This window comes from Antechinus flavipes, chromosome 2 (assembly GCF_016432865.1).
Source record: "Antechinus flavipes isolate AdamAnt ecotype Samford, QLD, Australia chromosome 2, AdamAnt_v2, whole genome shotgun sequence".
NCBI classification, from domain to species: domain Eukaryota; kingdom Metazoa; phylum Chordata; class Mammalia; order Dasyuromorphia; family Dasyuridae; genus Antechinus; species Antechinus flavipes.
In genome coordinates, this window is record NC_067399.1 from 132,417,566 (window position 1) to 132,434,537 (window position 16,972).

General features: G+C 38.1%; 1 protein-coding gene across 6 annotated transcripts in view; it reads left to right on the forward strand.

Annotated features, from left to right (window-relative positions):
• TACC1 (transforming acidic coiled-coil containing protein 1) overlaps positions 1 to 16,972 on the forward strand; it is an 83,031-nt gene that overhangs the window by 40,337 nt on the left and 25,722 nt on the right. The window contains exons 3-7 of one of the 6 annotated variants that reach the window (XM_051975549.1): positions 1,080 to 2,199; positions 5,084 to 5,119; positions 6,384 to 6,444; positions 7,389 to 7,596; positions 11,437 to 11,489. In XM_051975549.1, coding sequence (XP_051831509.1) covers positions 1,080 to 2,199; positions 5,084 to 5,119; positions 6,384 to 6,444; positions 7,389 to 7,596; positions 11,437 to 11,489 — 1,478 coding nt within the window. The remainder of the gene's footprint in view (positions 1 to 1,079; positions 2,200 to 5,083; positions 5,120 to 6,383; positions 6,445 to 7,388; positions 7,597 to 11,436; positions 11,490 to 16,972) is intronic. The other 5 variants (XM_051975552.1, XM_051975551.1, XM_051975553.1 and 2 more) reach the window with 5 other exon arrangements.

The following is a 16,972-nucleotide window of genomic DNA, read 5'->3' on the forward strand; positions in this document are numbered from 1 at the left end:
AAATAAAAATAGAATTCACAAGATATACTGAAATATAGATCAATATTTCTTGTTTGTGTCATTTGTTATTGGCTCCCCCTCTCCTCCCAGCCCCCAACGTAAATTTTTTTACACTTTGATTTTTTAAATTTATTTTTAGTACACATTGCTTTATGAATCATGTTGGAAGAGAAAAATCAGAACAAAAGGGAAAAATCATGGGAGAGGGGGGGAAAAACAAAACAGAAGTAAACATAGCATGTGTTGATTTACATTAAATCTCCTTAGTTTTTGTTTTTTTTTTTTTTCTAGATGCAGATAATGTTTTCTATCCAAAGTCTATTGGGATGACCTTTAATCTATTTCCTAAAAATTTCTGGGATGTTTAAATTGGAAAGAGCAATCAGTATGCTTTTCAGTTTTTGAAGCTCCCATTATTTCTGGGCTAACACATAGAATATGGGATGAGAAAGTAGGTAGAGCATGTAATGCTGGTGTTTTTTTAGCATCCATTATTCCAAATCTTTTCAGACAAAACTTGGTGACCCTAAAATTCGTGAGCAGGTCCTGCAAACTCTCTCTGACAGTTATGTGCCATTAGCTTCTTAAAGAAAGGAAAGAATGGTTTTTAAAGGACTTTTAGGGCTGGAGGAAATGTTCATATTATGCTTGATGGTCTTTGCTGTTGAACTCTTCAGTGTACTCTTGATACATTTTCTTAACTGTTCATATAATTTGGGCACTTGGTACAAACACGTTAATTCTAGAGCAACTGCAGGCTTTAGGCAAAGTTTTGCTTCATTTCTCTGGGCCTCCCTTGCCAAAGGAGTGGGTAGGACTGGGTTGCCTTGTAAGATCTCTTCCAGTTCTGTGTCTATAACACTGTGGTCCCCATTTAGGATGGCGTATGACAAGCCCGTAACATAACATTCATCACATAGAAATATTCCTGACATTGCTTTCTAAGGTTAAAGAACGGGGTGGGGACAAGAATGGGGAGGTGGAGCTTGTCTCTTTTTATACATGATATTTGTATGAATCAAACCCTCTGCTGATAGCAGATATACATTTAAAAAGCTGTCTTTTGATTTTTGTTTTAGGATTGCAGGACTTTGATGAACAGCTGGTAGCAGAAGTGTCTGAAAAGCATCTGCAAGAGGCATGTCCTGGGTCATCTGAGAATGAGGCGCCATTGTACCTCCTGGCCCCTCCGGCGGACAAGAAAGACCCTGAAGTTGGTCAGCTTCCCTCAGTGATGCCATTGCTCCTGGAGGCCAAGAAGCCTGAGGAGGTCCCTGCAGTGATTGCTGATCAGGATTTGTCCTCCAATGAATCATCAGCCCCACAAGAAGACTCAGTGACAAAAGATAACATGGGACTGACACTTGAGGCTTCCAGTGATGCTGAGTTGAAGGCCAAAACCTTGCCACCAGAATCTATGTCCAGCAGAAGCAAGCTTAGAAAACCTAAGCCAGTGTCTCTAAAGATGAGAGCAACAGGAGGAGAATTCTCAGAAACCGATACCATTGTGGAGGACCACCCTATCCCCAAAGCATCCTATCAGTTCAATCCAGATGAGCTTGATGAAAATACAAACCCTTTCATGATAGGAGGTTCCAAGATCCCCAATTCTCCTCCTGCAGTGAAGCAAACCTTAAGTTCTTCCAGTGGAGATGCCAGTGATTCAGGGGTAGAGCTGCTGGAGGAATCCAGGGGCTCACCTTTGAAATTGGAATTTGATTTCACAGATGGCATGGAAAGCACAGGTGTCAAGAAACCCCCTCTTAGGAAACCTGCACATGGAGGCAGGAAGATGGTTAGCAAGCTGGCTGTCAGGGCACAGAAAGATGGAATCAGCAAGCCAGTTATTGCCAAAGGCTTGGAAAAGCCTTCACACCCAGCAGATGAAGAAATTCCCCTCCAAAAAGCCACCTCTAAACTAGAGCCCAATCAGGGAGACAGCTCCAATTTTAACTCCTTTGGGGGCAGCACCACTCTGCAAAACTCCCCACCCCTCTCCAAGGGGTCCTATCACTTTGATCCAGATAACTTTGATGACTCCATGGATCCCTTTAAGCCTACAAAGACCCTGAGCAGTTGTGGACCAGAAGATGGTAATGAAGCTATTGAAATCTTAGAATCTCATCTGTATGAAGTACAGGGTGAGGAGGTGAAGAAAGGGACAGCTTCCCCCAAGAAGGCAAAGTCGCGTTTAATAACGTGAGTGAGGGTGGATGCTGGGATAGTTCTGTTTTTCACTCTGTTTGTGGGGCCTGACAGCCATAACTTGGTGCCTATTTAACTTGGAGGAGGTACAGAAGGAACAAAGATGGATATTTAGAGCTTTAACCTAAAATTTTCATTATTTTGCCTAATATAACAGATTAGCTATTATACAGAATTAAGTCACCAAAGGCAGTTTTGTAACAAATTGCTGATAGTTATACTTGAACTTTTTTGTCTCATATGTTTGATTCTTTTAAGAGATTGAACAACAGCCCACAGTGATAGGTCCAAAACCTTAAGTCATCAGTTGGATCATTTGGCTTAATATAGAGTACTACATTAGCCCCATATAGAAGTCTGTCTAAAATTAGTAACAGTGGTCTTCCATAATATGTAATTTTTGTGATTTATAAGGTAGCAGTTTAGAAAATGGATCATTACATCTAACTCAGAAAGATCTATAAATTATTTGCTTGTATATTTTCCCCCTTATTGAATCTTGGATCTTCAAGTACCTTTTGAATTATTAAAGTCTTTGCACATGTAATTTCTGGCCATATCCAGTGTCCAAATCTAGTAACAGTTAAAAATTCAACATTTTGTACCTTCGCTCTGTTTTTCAGGGATAATATATTGGTCCCTTGAATCAAGAAATAGAAAGTGGATAACGGAATTAGAAATCAAGTGAGGAATTGCTTCATGTTGGTGGTCTTGATAAGAAATTGAATAGGGAAAACTGGGTGGTTCTGCCCACTGATGTGCTATATGACCTTGACATTTCAGCTCTATGGGTCTCAGTTTCCTTATTTGTATGGAGTTAGAGTTAGATGAGCTGAAAGATTCCTTCTAATTCCCATACTTCTATGGGCTTCCAGAGCTTTGAAGAGAGCAGAAGAGTATGGCAATGTCCAGGAATCACAAAGACTATTCAACCTGAGAAACTATATAAATGTCCAAAAGTCCCAGAGTTCCCTGAATTAATCAGTGATGTGGCCAAATACCCTGACTTAGACTAAAAGGGAACTGAATATCTAGAAATATCTGCCTAGTTTCTTGGGTTCTTTTGTGATATTATTTCCAGTGGATGGTGCAATAGATATTTCAGTGGCCTTGGGAGATAGAGGAGAGACAGGTTGAGTTCCTGACTGACATTAATTAGTTTTGTGATCATGGATGGGATTGGGCAAGTTCTTTTCTCTGAATTCTAATTCTGGTACCAATATCTTTGCAATGGTAAAATGAAGCTGTGTATATAAAGAGCTTTTTTTTAACTGTTAAATGTCAGTTAATGAGGATACCTGTGTTCTTCTAGTCTCTGACATTACTTGCTTTGTGACCTTGGGTAGGTCACAAACTTAACCTTTTCAGGTACCAGACAGCTCTCAGGTACCAAAAATTACTGATGAATTGCTGATATCCATTGGTTGAAGGAATTTCTACATTGCGAGTTTCTCCAGACTAATGAAATCATAGGTCTGGAATGAAAGGAAAAAATATATGTATAAATGAATATACATGTATGTGTATATCTAGGATAAATGCAGAGAAGTGGTTGGTCAGCATTATTAAGAGTTATTGTTATGTTGAAGAGGAGGAAAGATAGGAAGATAAGAATCTTCATATCTGGCTAAGAGTGGTCAGTCCAAAAAGATCTGTGCCAACTGGAGAAAAAACTTCATACATTTTCCTGTGTATTTCTTCAAAAAGTCAGGATATACTTTCAGCTAGTGAGAAGTACTTGCCATTGTGTTCTTGCACTCACTAGATTGGATTTCCCATGGCTATTTTTGATGAATAAACCTCTTCATAGACTCTCCTGACTGATGGTTCTTCCATCCAGAACACTTAGTAATCATTTCTTAGAAATGTATCCTATTTAGTAGTCTTCTGGCATGTTCTGCAAAAGATAGTGTCACGTTCTGTGGATAATCATGGAGGTTTCTGGTAGAGAAGACCTTCCTCCATATCCTGAGCAGTGACCAAGTCTGGGACCTTTGTACTTGCTTAGTCTGCTAGAAAAATGGTTAAAGTGGTGGTCCTGGTTCTGATCTGTCTGATAGTCGATGGGAGTTAGCCTCTCAAACCCTCAGTTTTGCTCATCTGTAAAAGGACTGAGGCCGAGTCATATTTGTCTTCACATACCTTTACATAATGTTTCACCTCACACACACACATACACTGTTGTGAAAGAGCTGGTTTACAAAGATCTTTGTTTCTATGTTATTTCTCTGGTTTACAGTGAATTATCATCTTGATACAGATTCCGACCATTTGTGATGTGATACTTAATAAGCTAGATGAAATTATATTTTAGATTTTTGTGTATTGTTATTTAGGTTCAAATCTAAACTTCGACTACAGTGTGACACTATTGAGGTCCTGAGGGTTAAAGACAGCTACATTTGTAAATGGAAGTGATAATAGCCCTATCTCACAGTTGTCACAAGAAGCCAGTGAGATAGCATATAGCACTGCAAACCTGCAAACCATAAGTGCGGCTTATAACAGTGCTTTATGCATTCAAATATGTGTGGTCATTTGAGTGGTCACTTCATTGTTACACAGCTTTCAGAACAATTTTTCATATCTTTGTTAGACTCATTTTTAGAGTGGACATCCTGATTTTTCTAACACTCTCTTAACATTTTTCTGTGCAGCATCCAATTCTGTTTTTGTAGAGTTGAGGTTTGTGCAATCATTCTCCAGTGATAACTAACATCCGTGAAATTGGGCATCTTTTATCTGCACTATACATCGTAGAGGGAATTACATCTACCAAACGAGAGAGAATATCCCAGTCTTTACACGATTTTTTTTCTCCATCTGTCTGTCTCTTTCCTGTCTCTATTTCTTTTTATTTACATTTTTGGTGCATCAGGACTACTGAACAAGTGAAATTTCTCTGTTTTCTGTTGTAAGTACTCTTCCATGGTTTCTGTTGGTCCTGGGGTGGGTTGGCTCTCCTCCCATTGTCCTTCTGCAGCATGTTGGCTTTCCCCTCTGACTTTAGTTTGATACTGTGTCCTTTGCATTTCAAACTCTGCCTCATTAAAAAGCTGAGCCTTGCAATTGTCTGTATGTAAAGGAATGGAAACTTGGCCTTCTAGCCTTAGCTGTGTGAGCTTGCTTCCATGGCATGGCCCTTGTAATATGTCCTGACATTGGTAAAGAAAGTGGTCTAGAAAGCTTCTCGTTTGGCCCTGAGATGGAAAAAAACGACCGTTGTTTGGTCCTCTCACCTGCTACCTGACATTGGAAGTCCGTCTAGCCTTTATGTGAGAGAACAAAGTTCTGGATCTTAAAAGTATGCATTTCTGCTGAGTCAACTTAACATCTCTCACAATTTCAGGCAGTACCTGAAAGAACCTTGAAAATATAGATTTTGTACATCAACCAAGTACATTCCAATAATTATGTATATATTGGATATATCATTTAAGTGAAATAAAACGTTTTTTAAAAAATCAAATGCATCTTTTTTCCCCTCTGAAATAAAAACACAGAAACATAATGAGATTGTCCAACAGCAAAATCCTATGCTTTCTCAAAATAGCAAGTGCCATATTAAATTGTTTTGTTTCCCCAGTTCTGTCTGTACACAGGACATAGTGTTCATCATCTCTCTTGTTACTAATAGAATGTGAATAGTATTATATTAGGCTACTCCAATATTTTTACTGTTATGCTGTCTGTTGACTATAATTCTCCTTCTTTGATTATAAAGTGAAAACCTGCTCAATTTTCTTATTCAATTTAACTTCTAAGGAATTTGCTAAACCGTAGTTTATATAGAACTTGCTTAAGAGCCATATTTTCTGATCATTGTCAAAATCTTATGTTAGAAGCTAGAAAAATTAATTTCTCCAGACCTAAGATTATACTTCTAGGAAATGTACCAATGAAGTACAGAGTCTGCCACCATTTGAGAGTTCAGTCTTTGTTGTAGTTTATGGGAGCAATTTTTCCTTTGAGAATGAACCCACTGGTAATTTCTGCCTCTTGCCTTTTCTCTATGAGAGAACACAGAGTTTGTGAACAATCAGGCATTTTCCATCTCTGACCTTTCTTTGTGCAGTCTCATGTGCTTTAGCCTGTGTCTGCTGTACAAACTTTCTTCCCTATCTCACACCCTAGGAATCTAGGAAGGTGATTCTAAATAGGCCTATTTTTCTTTCTAGGAGTGGCTGTAAAGGAAAGAAGTATGAAACTCAGTCCCTTGCTTTGGATGTGTGTTCTCAGGTAGGTCTAATTCTGTTTTTTATGAGGTTCACAGAACATAAATTTTTATTTGTGATTGAAGATAGCAAAAAAATTGCCAATTCCTCCCAATCCCACAATTACTTAAGTCATGGAAACTGGGCCTTCAAAAAAATATAAATACATAGAAATATATAATACATACATAGAAAATTCTATATAAATAAACACATATATGTATATGTGTGTGTTTATTTTTTTTTGTATGTGTATGTTTATATTTTTCTGAGTAATTGAAAAAATTGATTTTCAGACTTCCATCTTTCCCTTTTGCTACTGCTCTCCTCAACTCTTCACATGGAGAAAGCAAGGAAACAAATTAGTTAAAAGACATTTTCAGAATAGAATATTCTTTCCAATTTAATCTGTTTGTTTTGTAACCTGTGTGGTTATGGAGTAATAGTCAGGAGTCTGGGGTCTGAGGCAGAATACAGAATATGCCCATTCTTTCAAAATATTGAAGTTGATGTCTTCATTACTTGAAGTATCTACAAAGGGTAATGAACTAGAAGACTCAGATTAGGTGTAAATAGGCTGCCTTTCTTTCAATAAGCATTCATAAAGTATTTGCCATCAGATAGATGCCAGGCACTATGCTAAGCACTATTATCAATAAGGATAATTTGTACCAGAAAAGTGACCTACAAGCCATAATCAAGTACAGGTATAGATTGGAAAAGAAGAGGTCGGCAGGTCATATAGGGAGTGTAAGGGATAATAATTTGGCACCCAATGGCTTAAGGTTGTAGGAAGGTTTCTAGTGAAGGAAAATTCATGTAGATGAATTGGGTTGGTCCTGTATAAAATGGTTCGTCAACATGATTCTCACTAGTTGAGGACCCCTCAAAGTGTGTATTTTTCTGAATGTATTCTTCTGAATTCTCTACAATCAGCCATCACTGACTAAGCATCTGTTCTTTCTATAGGATAAAGGAGCAATTATCTCCCAGATCCCAGACATTTCAAATAGAGATGGCCACGCCACTGATGAAGAGAAATTGGCTTCTACATCATCCAGCCAGAAACCGTCTGAGACCGAGGTGAAAGGTGAGCCAGAAGAAGACCTGGAGTACTTTGAATGTTCCAATGTTCCTGTGTCTGCCATAAATCATGCGTTTTCATCCTCAGAAGCAGGTATGGGAGCATATCTTTTATCTCATACATTTAATAATTTAGAGCATTCTGAAAGCCTGGCGCAATAGCTGCCTCATGAAAAGGCTAGAAGAATTGAGTCACTGAAGTGAGGGGGTGAGGGGAAGAGACAACAGAACCAGAACACTTGGGCCAGCTCTTTCTTCTGGACTCTTATCGTAAAGAAGAGGTCTTGGAATCTCAAAATTGGAAGAGGTATCAAAAAGCATGTGCATCTGGCCCTACACAAGACATGGATCCCCTTTATAAGGTTCCAAGCAGTGATGATCTTCTAGCTACTGCTTCTAGACCACTGGTGACAAGAAACTCACAACCACCCAAGCCTGCCCACTCTACTTTGGGATGGCTCTTTTAGAGCTAAACAAACATTTCCCCCTTATTCGAAGCCTTAATTTCAAAGTCATAACTGGGATAAGGCAACTGGAGCTTTGTCCTAGGTCACCGAATTTGTAGGGTGCTAAAAAGTAATTGCAGTCCTTCTGCAACATAGACACCATATGGCTTAGCCCCAGACACAAATGAGCTTTTTTCTCTCCTATTCTGTCCCTCTTCCATCCTTTATCCCAATTTTGTCATAGGTTCTTTTTTTTGCCAAAGGGGAAAGAAATGAAATATAGTGTCTGTCCTGTATTGTAGGAATAGTGATGAAACCTAAATGGCAAGGAAGAGGGAGATCTCTTCATCACCTTCCATTACTTCCCATACACTTGCATAGGACAGTCCCTGGCACTCATCACTCCATGTAAATGATGGGAGGATGTTAAAGGAATGGGACCTTCAGCTAAAGTGTGAGTGTTGGAAGTAGGTGTTGAATAGATCCAAGTGGATGGCCCTCTGTTTTGACACTAATGGACATGTCCACTCAATAGTCAACCACAAGGGAAAGGGAACCACCATAGATTTACCCATCCCTCCCAGTCCATTTTCTATAGGCATGAGAGGAGGTAGAAAAAGGTGATAACACTCTCTCATGCTACCCAAGGCACAAGTATTTCTAGCTCTAACTGTTAGAGCTGCCTCTCTGTATCTATGTGTTGGTCTTGGTTCTGTTCTCTAGGGTTAAGCAAAACAAATCTAATCTTTCTTCCATTCATTACCCCTTCAAATATTTGAAGACAGTGATCATGTCCTACTTTCTCCCTATAATTTCTCTTCTTTAGAGTAACTCTGTAGTTTTTTATCATGGGGCATAGCTATTGCCTCTTTTTGATTTTGTTTCTCTAGAATAATTTATTTGTCAATATCTTAAAGTGCAGGACCCAGAATTAGATGTAATAATTCAGATTTCTGACCAGGGAACCATGACCTCTTTTGTTCTGCCCTATATTATTCTCAGTTGCATGCCCTTGCCTATAAGTGTTTCTTTAAAAAGCTTAGCTTACTGATGGGAGATCTCATTTACTTCCTTAGTAAAGCTGCTAGTTCAGTTACCCACCTTCTGTGCATTGACATTAAACATCTGAACCTTGGTGTGAGTGTAGGAGGAGGTAGGTATGATCCTAAGCTTCTATAAATAGTTCTGCTTTCAGGCATTGGAGAACCAAATTGTCCACTGCCTTAGTAATTCAATACAAAATCTTAAAAATCTTCTTTTGTTTGTGCACTACAGAAAACACATTAAGCTCAAGCCACTATTACTTGTTTGCTACTTAAAGTTACTAGGAAAATTCTGTATTCCATTTCTCAGATGATGTTTGGAACTGTTTATTTGTATACTGAAATAAGCATAAATCACATTTCCTATTTAACAACATAACTTTGCTTTGCAACTTTTATGTCCACAAATACATAAGTATTAGATTAAAATATTCTTCTTTCCTGTGAATAGAGAGAGCTTTGGCCCATTGAATAGACCAGGAATACCCAAGTTCAAGCCCTGCCTTTAAACACATACCCTGGATATGTAAGTCCCTTAACCTCTCAACATCTCAGACGATTCACTAAGATTGAGTCACTTCGAAAGTTTTGAACTGTTGTTAGCATTAGAAGTTCTTCATTTCTTAGTCCTAAATAAGTAGACAAATAGCTATGAAATGTGGGTGAAAAAAACCTCAGAAGGCCAGCCTGCAGTAGTTGAGTCAGTTCTTCATGGGGGATTTGTAGAAGGGTTTGGACTACCTTTACAAGACATAAGGCCTGAAGCAGTTATAATTAATTATATAATATACATCCATATATCTATACACACTTCATTGACTTATAGAGAGAGAAGCGAGAGGCAGTTATAGGCATATAGTGCATAGAGAGCAAGCTGACTACAAAAGCCCAGGATTCCAGTGCTTCCTTTGACTCAATCTCTCAGAGCCCCAGGCTATATATTGATCTGCATCAGTGCAATAGGTTTCCACCCAGGCCTAAACCAAAAAGACATGGATATACCATCCTGTTAGATATTAATAGAAGGATAATAAGAATATTTAACCATATTTTCTGTGTGTTTGTTTCTTCATTAGATATAGACTCCCTTCAAGATCAGCTAGATTCACATTATTTCTGGGGACCTGCCTAGATTAGAAAATTCACCAAGGCTAGTGACCCAATAATTACTCATCCCTCTCTCTTCTTGAGCTTGTGTCAGTTTTTGATGCTGTGAACACTCAAGATGCACCTTCCCTGACCAACACGAGATGGCAGCCTTGCCTTTCCCCATTGTAGATGCTTCTGAAGGTTCTCAGCTAACCAATGCAACCAATTTTTTTTCATTCTGAATAGCAAGATTGTAGATAGATGACAATTCAATTTTCTGCCTTTATATTTTTAGAAATAAATATTATTTGCATATTTTGTTTTTACTTAGCCTAAGTTTTCTTTTCCTCACCCTCCCAGAGAGCCATCCCATATAACAGATTTTTTTTAAACAAAAAGAAAAGAAAAACTGATTCATCAGAAGAAAAATTGATAATAGACCAGTTGTCACTATGGAAATTTGCACTGTGCAAATTTAATTTTATATAAACAACTCTAAAAGAAATCAGCATTCCAAGAAAAATCTCCAGTGTTGGCTTGTAGTACTCTGCTTTCTCTCACCATGACTGCCCCCCTTGGCTCTTCACTCCAGGCCTCCTACCCTCTGCCAAACTTGGAAAAACAAAAAACCCTTCAAGTGAAAGCAGAAGAACAGACTACAGAGAGACTACCAGCATGGATTGGAGACTGGGCTTGAAACTTCTGTCAGAGGAGATCTTTGCCCTATTCTACCCATCTCTACATTTTCAGTGTCCTTCCCCTCTTTTTCTCCATCCAGTGACTGTCTTCCATCTGTTCATGCTTCAGTATTACATATCATCTGTCTTTGACCCCCATATGTTATCCTTCCTCTTCTATTTGTGCGCATCCAGCTCCCATATGGCTGCCCCTGGCCTCCCGAGTGTTCCTTCGTGCATCTTTGTCTCTAGCTAACATGTGTCCTTGAACTGTGTGCTGACTCTCTCTTCCCAAATTTGTATTATATAAGAATTACTTTATGTAGATCTATAAAATGATTCACTCAGGTAAAGCAAGACTCTTTATATATACAGTGTTACACATTTGTGGGCACATATACCTACCCTCCTTCAGCTTGTGAAAGTAGTGGGGGAAGATATCAACAACTCAATTATAATCCAGACTTTTTTATTTTATATTATCCTATATTCTGACCCCGATGAAACTGTTGAATTTCATCAGGGATACTTATAAAGCAGGAGTTCTTAAATTAAGTAAATTCAATTAAAATTAACAGTCCTCATGTTTAGAATCCCCATTTTTAAAGGCAATTCCCCTTAAAGATGGAAAGAATAGATTCCCTGAAATACTTATAACATTGATTTTCTGTGGTTTTAGGCTTAGAAAAGGATACCTGCCAGAAGATGGAGAAGGATGGATCCAGTGCACCGGTATGTTCAGAACTGTGTCATGCTTTTGTTTTCATTTTGAAAACTTATATTGGATTTTCAGACAGCAAGGAGTTAGGGAGGGGAGTCCTCAACTTTTTTCCTGAATGAAGGCAGAAAGGCAGACCTGGGGGAAGCTTTCAGAGTTTGTTCTGTATAGGCAGATGAGGATGGAAAGATAAATATTCCTCAGAAGCACAAGAGTGCTCCTAATATATAGATACATAATTCTCTCAGGCCTAGATGATTTATGACTTCTTAATTAGAAATAGCCCTCATGTTTTGAGGTAGCCTGTAATGAATGTTCTTCTCTAAAATATAATGTTTACTGAGAGCAGGTTTCTTGGGAGGCTTCTTGGAGCAGCCTTCCTTTCAGTTTCAGTAATCACCCCAAATGCAGCCAGGAGTTTAAGTCAAGATCCTTTACTATTTCCTTCAAAATAGCCCGGTTAGCTTTCTTAGAGGCCTATCTCTCTCCTTGCTTCCAAGAGCTCTTGCCGCTAGTCCTTTGTCTCTTCCAGCTTCTGCCTCTACCTCTCTCCGAATCTCTCCAGCCAGCACAGAAGTAGAAAATGGAATGAATCTGTCTCTTCCTCCCAGAATAGGTTTGTCCTTTAGTGGGCTCCTCCTTATATATGCTCTCTTAAAGGTGTGAATCTTGTGGAACTGTAATAAGTACTAAGTACATTAGTAAGCTAAAGAACTGTTAAGTACCATGCTAAATTAGATCCTTGTAAGAATCCTAACATCTCCCACTTTCTTTTGATTTAGAACATAGGTGGTCATGCCCTCCCTGACATTTCAGGAAGGGAGATGAAAACACCAGAGGAAATGGGAAATCAAATTAAATTAGTGGGTTTCTGAAGGGGCTCACTCTTAAAACAGGTATACATAAATCCATCAATATGGGAGGCATTACACATAATTACATAAATTATATACGCACATAGTAACATAACACAGGCTAGTAGTGATGTAACAAATAACATGAATCAACATGAGGAATGATATATGTCCATAAGTCGTAGAATAGTCCAAAAGAAATCTATTGTCCATTAGTTCATGTGCCAGGAATCCAATTATTCCTGTAAGCTTCGAAGCCCTGCTATAGTCTCATCTTGTGTTAGGGAATCCAATGATTCCTGCTGGTTTTCAAGTCCTGCAACAGTCTCATTATTAGCCATGCTCTTTCAGTGTCAGATGTCTCTTACATCTTCTCCTTTGTTTTCAGGTTTTTCTTTTTTTCTGTCTTTCTCCAGGTGCTCATTGCCACCCATCTGTTTCCTTCTCCATCTGTAAGAATACAAGCAAACCCCCTCTCCCAGGCAGTTAACCTATCTAATCTCTTCCATTTACCATTTTCTAGATCTCTCCTCATCATCTGGCAATTACATTGGAGCTGTTTGCACTGGACACTGCCCTGTTGGTTTAAAAAAGCCTGTATTCTCCCCAGTTGTAATCTCTTTCTGCTATCTGATTGCTTTTTGGCAGACTGATCATGTAATCCCTTTCTGCCATGTGATTACTTTTTGGCTGATAGATCACATCAGAGTCCTGACCTTCTAAAGACTCTCTGGGTGTAAACTCAGCTGCCATCATGCTCCACCTATCTTTTGTATGATATCTTGGAGCTGGGCCCCACCTCTCATTTCCCTGGGCCAATCTACATTCTGAGGCCCAGTGGAAGCCCTTGTGGCATTTTGGACATAGGGTTTTGGGTTTTATTCAATCGGCCTGTCCTCTCACTTTATCTTTTTATTTACACTGGACTCTCAGATGCCCTATTTTTTCACACTGAAAACATCAATGATTTTCTCTAGAAGTCCCTTGCTAAAAAGGATCCTGTCTTCCCATGTTTATCATAGTTTTGGGTATAATAAGCATTTGTGCCCATTGTGGCACAGAGTCTTATGATTTCCTCTAAAGGAGCATCTTTGTGTAGTCCCCATATAATTCTTTTGCAAACCTCATTGGCATTTTCCTTAGCCAGTTGTCTTATCATAATTCTTGTAGCTGCATTTTCTCTAATAATTCTTGTGACACCTGTTTGCAGATGTCCCACAAAATCAGCAAAGGGTTTATTAGGACCTTGCTCTATTTTTATAAAGGCTTTACCTCCATCTTTCTCTGGGAGAGAATCCCAAGCTTTTATAGAAACCTTATAAATTTGCTCATACACTGTTATGGGATAATTAATCTGTTCTGAATTCTCTTCATACTGACCTTCACCTGCTAGTTGGTCAAAATTGACTTGTACGTTAACTCCTGTTTGCCTATTGCATCTAGCTTGAATCCTACATAATTCATGATACTCCGAAAGCTATAACAAGTTTTGTCCAGGTTCTAAACATGTCCTTGCTATGGATTTCCAATCACTCGGGGTTAAGATTTCATAAGCCAAATTATCTAGTAACATCTTAACACAAGATGATGTAGCCCCATAAAGAGTGCAACTCTCTTTTAAATCCTTAATTTTTTCCAGATCAAAAGGAATGTATCTTCTCTTTTTTAACCTGAAGAGTCAAGCTCTTCAATCACAGGGTATGCATTTATTTTTAAATCAGATACATCCTGTCCTTCATTTTTTGCCTTAACCAATACCTTTTGTAATCTTGTCATAGGCTGCTTCATAAGTGCTGCTGATTGTGTTTCTGCCTCTCTCCCTCCACCCATGAAGGGTTAATTGAGGGAAGTAGGTCAAGGGATGGGGAATGATCTAATTTCTCCTTCTGTGAAGCTTCACACTCAAAATTGTACTTAACTCCATTCTTACCTGATTCTTCATCCTTTTCACCTAGTTTAGTTGGCACCTCCCCCTCCTGCTCTTTCTTCTTTTTTCTTATTCTAGTACTTATATAATTCCTTAAAGCCACTTGTATTAAATTATATGTATAAAGTGCATTTTTGGAAATTGAGTTTGAATTGGAATTGTAGTATTCACCTAGTTGCTCTTCTACTAATTTCAGCTTGTCTAGATTTAATTCTTTTTCCTTAGAGAACCAAGGAGATGTGTACTGTACAGTTTCTAAAAGTTCAGTGATCTGTTCCCAAATTATAATCAAATCTTGGCTTCTCATAAGCCTGACAATGCTCTCTACACATTTTCCTTGAAGAGGAAAAGCAGGCTGTTTTCTAAACATCTGTCCCATTTTAGATGAAATACAATTTTAACCCTTTAACAAAGTTTCCTTGTTTATTTTTGTACTCACCCTAATTTCTGGGTCGAAGAGACTTTTCCACTGAAATCAGGATTGGAGGCTTTTCCACTGTAATTAGGGTTGTATCTGTCCCACGTTTGGGCGCCAAAATGCATTGTTTTTCTTTAAAATATAATGCTCTCTGGGAGCAGGTTTCTTGGGGGAGGGGGGACTTCTGGAGGCAGCTTTCATTTCAGTTCAGTGTAATCTCCCCAAATGCAGCCAGGTATTAACATCCAAATTCTTTACTGTCTCCTTCAAGTCTTGTCTCCTTTCCTGTGGCCTGATTAGCTTTCTTAGAGGCCTTCTATAGTCTTGGTTCCAAGAGCTCTTGCCACTTGTCCTTTGCCTCTGCCAGCTTCTGCCTCTAGCTCCCTCTAAATGAGCTTCTAGTGGGCTTAGAGCTTCTTGCTTATATGCCATACACTGAGTATACATCAATCATTATATCAATAGGAAACCATTATTTGTTGTAGGATTAAATCAATTCTAAACTAGATTTAAACATTGTCTCCTCAATTCCACTTAGTAATTTGTTTCAAGTTCTGGCCCATAACATCTCCTTATAGGATCAGATCAATCATACTGAACATGCTAAATTAGATAATTATTGTCTCTATCAATTCCCCTGTCTTAGTACCTTATAAGAATCTTAACAATATCCTGTCTAAGAAGGCCCTCAAAAACATCTCAATGGAGAAAAACACTGCCAGTAACCACCCTGTTATTGACAGTTACCTGGGAGATAGAGATCTGATATTGCCAGCCCCTAAATTGAGACCTGAAAGGGACTTCAGAGTCTGTCTATTCCAATCCCTTAATTTTATAGATGAGAAGCTGAGAAACACAGGAATTAAGCAATTTTCCGAGATTCTGAAGTAATTTGGCAGATACAGTATTTTGAACTATGATTTCAAATTCCACATGTGTCTGTCATAAATGAGTCAAATCTTATCAACAACTGCTTGTGCTAATTAGTTTCATTAATGGGAATAATTATTAGAGAAAGTCAAACTGCAGAATATCCAGCAAGAGGCTGGATTTCAGTGTCTCAATCTCCCCAGGCAGATATGAATCATAGTTTTATTATTATAATAAGACTTTTATTTTTGTAGAGTAGTCTTGGATAACTGCAAGTCCAGAGTTATGGGGGACCTACTCTATCTTCCCTTGGTAAGGGAGGTTGAAGTTTTTTTTAATCATGTACCAGAATAGGAATCTTTTCATTCTTTTTATTTGTATCTTCAGTACCTAACACATACTAGTCACTTAATAAATGCTTGTTGATTGGTTAATTGGTTCAGAACAAAGCTGATATAGTATGTGGGCTTTTATGATTTGAGATCTTAAAAAAGCTGGCTTATTTACATAGAGAAGATACTGGACTTAATGTCAGAACACTTGGATTCAAATCTCAGCTCTGAATTTATTTGCTGTGTTTTCCATAAGCCTCAATTTACTCATCTATAATATGATAATCAAAATACTTTCATTAGCTGTCTCAATGAGTTATTGTAAGGAAAGCTTATTGTAACTTTGTAAATAGTTATTGTTTTTACGCATTTATACCAGCCCACTGCCATTATATCAATCTGCCACTGAATGTCAGTGACCCTGACTGAATACAGAGAACTATAGTTTTACTTTCATTTTCTAATTGCTATGCTTGAATAATCATTTCAATAATAGCTATTCCTTTTATTAGCAGAGCCATTAATAGGTTAGTAGTCTGTGATGCATTGTGGCGTTAGGACTTTTGACTGAATCAGAATGATGTGAAAGAAAGACCACTTTTACTTAACAATAGACAGAAATACAATGAAAGAATTAGCTATCTTTGTCATATAGGACACATGCTAGACAAATCCAAAGAAAGAATTCACCAAATCACAGAATCCTGCCAAGAAACCACTGTCTCTGTGACAGCTTGAACAAAATCAAAATATTCATACAGGATGAACCCCCCACCTCTCACCCATGATATGCAACTGGAAGTCAAGGGAAGTGAGCCAGAGGGATAGTGCCTTCTTTCTCCTCTTCTCCCCCCCCCCTTTTTTTTTTTTTTTGTTAAACACAAGGATTTATTTACTCTGATATTTCAAGGATAGGTATGTAAATACTTTTCACAGACACTGCTAGAGAATCTTTTTTTTTTCCTTTTTAAATAATAGCCTTTTATTTTCAAAATATATGCAATGATAGTTTTCAACATTCACTTTTGTAAAACCTTGTATTCCAAATTTTTCTCTTTCCCTTTCCCTTAGACTAAGCAAGTAATCTGGTATATTT